The sequence below is a fragment of the Sceloporus occidentalis genome, unplaced genomic scaffold, assembly GCF_023333645.1.
Source record: "Sceloporus occidentalis isolate IW3139 unplaced genomic scaffold, rSceOcc1.0.p SCAF_52, whole genome shotgun sequence".
NCBI lineage: Eukaryota > Metazoa > Chordata > Lepidosauria > Squamata > Phrynosomatidae > Sceloporus > Sceloporus occidentalis.
The window spans coordinates 4,677,526-4,683,413 of record NW_028317032.1 but is presented as its reverse complement, the minus strand read 5'-3'; the positions used below and the strand labels follow the sequence as shown (position 1 = coordinate 4,683,413).

Sequence of the window (5,888 nt, the reverse complement as noted above, 5' to 3'; positions counted from 1 at the left end):
TTTTATCTGCAGACCTCCGTTGTTGTCAGTCATGTGATATTTTGGGTGCCTTTCCCTCCTCAACCCCACACTGAGCTGATGCTTTAAAGTCCACTCCTCCATAGACTTTTATTAGGCCGAGTAACTAAGACTGATTTATTATTTTATTTACCACAGGTCATACAATAAGGAGTCAGTGTTTGTTATTGAAATATATTAACTGTTTTACAGTTTGGGAACCAGTTTGAATATCGGGCCAACAAGAGGAAAAGATGCAGAGGACATTTTTCGGAGGTCTCTTCAGTTGCCCCATACTCCCGCAGCTTGCGTTCACACGTTTTAAAAATACTACCGTATCCCAGATTCGGGTTACATTGGCCAGCAATAAAAGGATTGTTGGTATCAGACAAATAAACCTATTAAAAGTTACTTACTATTTATTGGTATTTGATCTGTCTATGCCGTGACAGTATTGCTCAGGGGTTCAAAAGATTGCTCCTCGGCGCTTTCCTGCTCCACCTCACACAAATACACGTCTATGGGTCCTTTTGTGCTCTTTATGTGAATTTGTATGCAATTCTATAAAACAAAAGTTTATTCAGATATTTATCCCCAGTGAGCGCTCGTACAGCGCACACCTTTCAACATCTACCAACCTCCTTCCCTCCCGAACCTTGCAATGTCTAAAGGTGAGCCTGTTCTCGCATACAATAGCATCATGTAGGTTATGCGGTCAACTTTTTACGAGACTTGAGGAGTTGGCTATCTGGTTGTAATACATTACAAAAGACAGAAGCCTCGGAACAATCACTGAATGACAGTCAGGCTATGAAGTTAGCTTCAGTCTCATTATCCAAGAGCATGCTTGCAGAATCTTCTCAGATGAGGCCCGGTGGATCAATCTGATGAGCAATTGAATAAAAGCTAGGAAGCGGTGCTATAAAAGGAGTGACAGCCAGGGGCGTAACTAGATGCCTCAGGGCCCGGGTGCGAGAATCTGTTAAGGGCCTAGGTTCCAGCACTTACACATCCATCCAGTAAATGCTGGAACCTAGGCATTATGGGACTGTGATTGCTGTTAGCAATCACACTCCTATCATGCCAAGTCAGCCAGTACATGCTGGTACAGGGTGGCTGTAAGTGCAGACCCCATACTGCTGGCATTATCACTACACAAGGGGGGCAGCTGGCCAGGTTTCAGCATGTACTGGCTGACTTGGCATGATAGGAGTGTGATTGCTAACAGCAATCACAGTCCCATCATGCCTAGGTTCCAGCACTTACACATCCATGCTATCACACACACACACACACACACACACACATTTATTCATATAATCATTAATTCACAGATTCATTCCCTCAATCACACAAACTCATTCAAACACCCTCCCCACCCCCTTACCTGTACTGCAGCTCCCTCGATGCCGCTCACAGACTTCAGCAGGGGGCGCGGCCTCCCTCTGCTAAAGCACAGAGGAAGTAGGAAGTCACGTGAACTCCGCTTCCTCTGTGCTGTCCAGAAGACCCTCCCACAAGTAAGTAGCAGGGCTTGAGGTGCGGCTCGTGTAAGATCGGTTGCCCTGGCTGCCGATCTTACGCGGGCCGCACCTCGAGGTCTCGCGGGCCGCATTTGGCCCACGGGCCGCATGTTGGACGCCCCTGCCTTATTTAAAAAAAAAAAAAAAAAAAAAACGTAAAAAAGATTTCGGGCGGCCCCTTGGCTTGGGCCCCCCTGCCGCCGGGGCCCGGTCGCAGTCGCGACCCCTGCGACCCCGGTAGATCCGCCACTGGTGACAGCGGTAGCCTTCTAGCCCACAATGAGCCCCACACCCGCTAAGTGACTACACGGCCAGGTCAGCCCCAGAACGGTACCTACTTCGTTAGGAGCTGGGACTTCCAACTTGGTTTCTTCTGGAGCTTTGACAGCAATGACAATCTGTTCGTGGTATGCGTCGATGCTGCGAATATCTTTATAAGTCACATAAGCAAACGTTAGCCAATTAAGGAGCGTAAGAAAGCCAGTGGTATACGTTTGTTTAGAGGTATACGATATAGTAACCCACTTTTAGAGAACATGTGATCGGTTACATACTTTAGCTGCACAATAATGTATTTCCTTGAGTTAAAAATAAGCCCTAACGCTGTATTAGTAAAGCTTGATGAATGCTTTCTGAATATAGGACTGGAAACTTCTCGTGTGTTTGAACCATCTGCTAACCGTGAACGGATGGCCAGAAGGTGACCCTTGGAGGTATTTACTAAAGTCTTGGAGTTTGCAGAAGAGTTAAGCCCCCATGCATTCCTTAACCCTCTGAGTGCCAGGAATTCGGACACAATCCCATTGGGAGCCCAGCAGATTTTTTCATATATACATATGAAACCTATGTATGCATGTACAGTATGTACACACACAAATCCAAGTTTAAGGGCAAATTGTAGATTAAATGCATGATATAAAAAACCTTCAAATGAAAAAAGTTAAAATAATTCTACAAACATTCCCACCCTTATTTAATATACACTATATGGACATCTAACCATTACAACAGGGACTTTTATGACATTGCATTCTAACCGCAAGGCTTGCCACAAGATTTTGGAGAGTTTCTGTGGGAATTTTTGCCCATTTATCCAGCAGAGCATTTGGGAGGTCAGGCAATGATATTTGGGAGCCGGGCGTCTCGTCCATTTCCGGTCCAGGTTATCCCAAAGTTCTTCAATGGGGTTGAGGAAAGGGCTCTGTGCGGCCGGTGAAATTCTTCCACACCAAAATCATCCAACCTTGTCTTTATGTACCTTGCTTTATGCGCCGGGGCACAGTGATGCTGGAAGCATCGCATCGTCCAGAATGTCTTAAGATTTATTTTCACTGGAAGGGGCCCAACGAGTTGCTGCTGTTCCTAAACGCCTCTACTTTCTAATAACAACCTTTACAGACGGCCGTGGAATATCTATCAAGGATGAAATTTCACGAACTGACTTATTGCAAAGGTGGCGTCCTATCTCAGTACCTCGAGTGAATACAATGAGCTCTTCGGCACGACATGCAGACGGCACGACATGCAGACGGCACGACATGCAGACGGCACGACATGGTGCCAGATTTATACACCTGTGGCAATGGGTCTGATTGAAACACCTAAATTCAATATTTTGTCCATATAGTGCATACATGCAGATGTAAGTGAACGTACACAACATATTGCAGCATCGCCCACATAAATAGTTAAATATCATAATTACACTAAAGAAACACCATTTATGTGTAGAATACCTTCACAAGTATGGTACTATTTCTGTGCCGCCAGCATTGTTTTTTTTAGGTTGGATGATTTTTTGTCCCCTCACAATGCATAGTGTAAAATTATCTTCCTCGTGACTGCAAGCTCATCATTTAGTGAATAACCTGAGTTGGATCAATAAATCTGTAACTGGAACAGCTACGTATAAATTATGTACACTCATCCGCAAAGTTTTAAAAGGTCCGAACAATAAAGTAAGCTCTGCGCTGGTAACATACCCGACAGGGCGTGATAACAATATTCAACACCCTAATCCCAAAGGATATTTCTTGTTGGACTTGTCTTCTGTTAGGGTAAATAGCTGGTGCGCACAGTCTTTTATCAAGTTGTCCAGCGCTTCCTCCATGGCCGTAAGATCACTTATATCGTTTCGAAGCCGCTGCTGCTGCGGGATCTCTGTGCCCGTATGATTCAGGTCAGTCCCTCTGCAAATGAGCGCATGTTACAGTCTCCATACATACGGAGAAGAAATACTAGGTCGTAGAACCATTTATGAGGCTGAACCCAAACAGAAACAATGGGGCGATCGGCTTGGAAATGCAGCGAATGCGTTCTTCAATGGAACACAGAAATCAAGTTAGGTATGGTGGTGGGGGGGGGGGTGATGGAAAACCCCACCGTTAAGAATTAGGCAATAGCGGGCATTATTAAACACTCGTCAACAGCCACCACACAAGCCACAGAGATCTTGCTGTGCTACCAATGCAAGGGATTCTGGGTAGGTACAGGCAAACGCGGTTAACAATGATCAGATGAGTGTTTAATAATTCCTGCTATAACTTCATTGAATGGAACACAGAATTTAGATAAGAACCATTTGCCAAATCTAGTTTGCTCATTATCCCCGATGTAATGAATCAGACCTTAATTACTCCTTGGTCTTGTCTTCGATGCAGGATAACTGTCTATCCCGTGCACGTTAAAAGTATCTGACTGTGTTAGCCTCGATCGCTTCAGCAGTAAAGTAAAGCTATTCATTCACATTCATTCACTATGAACATGTGACACAGTGCATGGTTTGTATTACTTATTTGAGTGAATTTAACATGGGAGACAAAATATGCTAAGTTGCAGAAACGATCTACAGTTCTGCACTATGCAGCGGCACAAAAAAAATCTGCTTAAAACAGCAGCAATACAAACTACCAGATTGGGAATAAACAGACATTTCAAAACATAACAAACAATGAAAACTCGGTGTAAGAAAGTTGTAAAGGTAAAAAACTGCAATTGATGTATTATTCACTACAGCAGAAACACGATCACATCCTTTACAAGCGGCACGATAGATTATAATATATACACACACACACATTATATATATATATATATATATATATTATATATATATATATATATATATTTTGCAATGCACAATACTTTACACAGAAAGAGTGCATTATATGCAGGAAAGTATACTTACACCCACTGGACTAAATTCTTGGACCTCTTCTGGATGAGCTGGATGCCGTCCAGGACGTTGGTGATATCATAAACCCGTCTCTTCCTCACCCCTAGAAGTTTGGCCACATCATTTAGATCCACAATCCCATCTGGGGCGGCTTTGATGACGTCCATGAACTTGCGGGTCAGGTAGAATAAAGACACGTCGAAGCGAGGCTTTGGCAACCTCATCGACTCTGCAAAATGGAATAGCATACGTTTAATCAAACAGATGGCATGTTATCATAAAATATAAGCATTAAATACACCCAGTTACCACTTTCTACAAGCGAAGACGTTACCGTCCATTTATCTTCCCCCTTGTAGGAGACAAACAAATACATTTTACCGAACAAGTTACGCTTTATTGGGGAACGCGACACAAATCCTACTGTGACCTTCTTGGCCAGAGATGGTGGTCAAGTAACCCCCTCAAACTCTCCGAGTGCAGAAACATATTGTACCCTGCCATTAAAACTTGGCCTGGGGACACGTGCTACATGTTAAAAATTAAACAAAATAGTATACAGACATTAGAACCCCCCTCCATCCCCAATTAACGCCAGTATAGTAAATCTACATCTCTAGCACGTCCGCCATGTACGCAGGACTTACTTCTCATGGTCTTCTGGAATTCATCAGGGATAGCCTTCTTTGGCTGAAAATGGAATATGACATCAGCATAAATAAAGTTAAAAAATGACTCGTAAAACATCATGATGCGATTAAATAAATAAAAACGTGAGCTAACATCCCCCCCCCCCACTGTGATGAAAACGCACCCCTGATAACATAGTACGCTTTGGGGCAAAAACATCTGAGGAGTAATAAACATATAAAGAAAACATGCAAACCCCCAAAAGTATTTGATGAAATTCACTATATGATAGTTGAGCTAGGAACAGAATACACACTCGCTACATCATCACTAACACGCCACTGCTCGGTCCACACGCTTCATACAACCGCCGTCACGGGGAACTAAAAAAACAGCTTTCATGACATCACAATTCCTAAAAGTAATAAAGTAACCCAAAAATGCAAACACTGCCGGTCTGTTATTCCAATATAAAATAGAAGATGCTCCACGCACTCCAGTAATCAGATGATTAACGCCACCCGTATTTACTATGAAGCTCCCCAGATGGAACGTGCCAACCA

The 5,888-nt window shown here is 43.4% G+C and overlaps 1 protein-coding gene across 1 annotated transcript; it reads right to left on the bottom strand.

Moving 5' to 3' along the window:
• Positions 1–435: 435 nt before the first annotated feature.
• On the bottom strand, positions 436–4,919 carry LOC149288354 (transcription factor E2F6-like). Its single transcript, XM_089491884.1, has 4 exons — positions 4,708–4,919; positions 3,551–3,709; positions 1,859–1,973; positions 436–558 (listed from the first exon to the last, which is right to left on the bottom strand). The coding sequence occupies exons 1-4, from the start codon at positions 4,917–4,919 to the stop codon at positions 436–438; spliced, it is 609 nt and encodes a 202-aa protein (XP_089348010.1).
• Between the last annotated feature and the right edge of the window lie 969 nt (positions 4,920–5,888).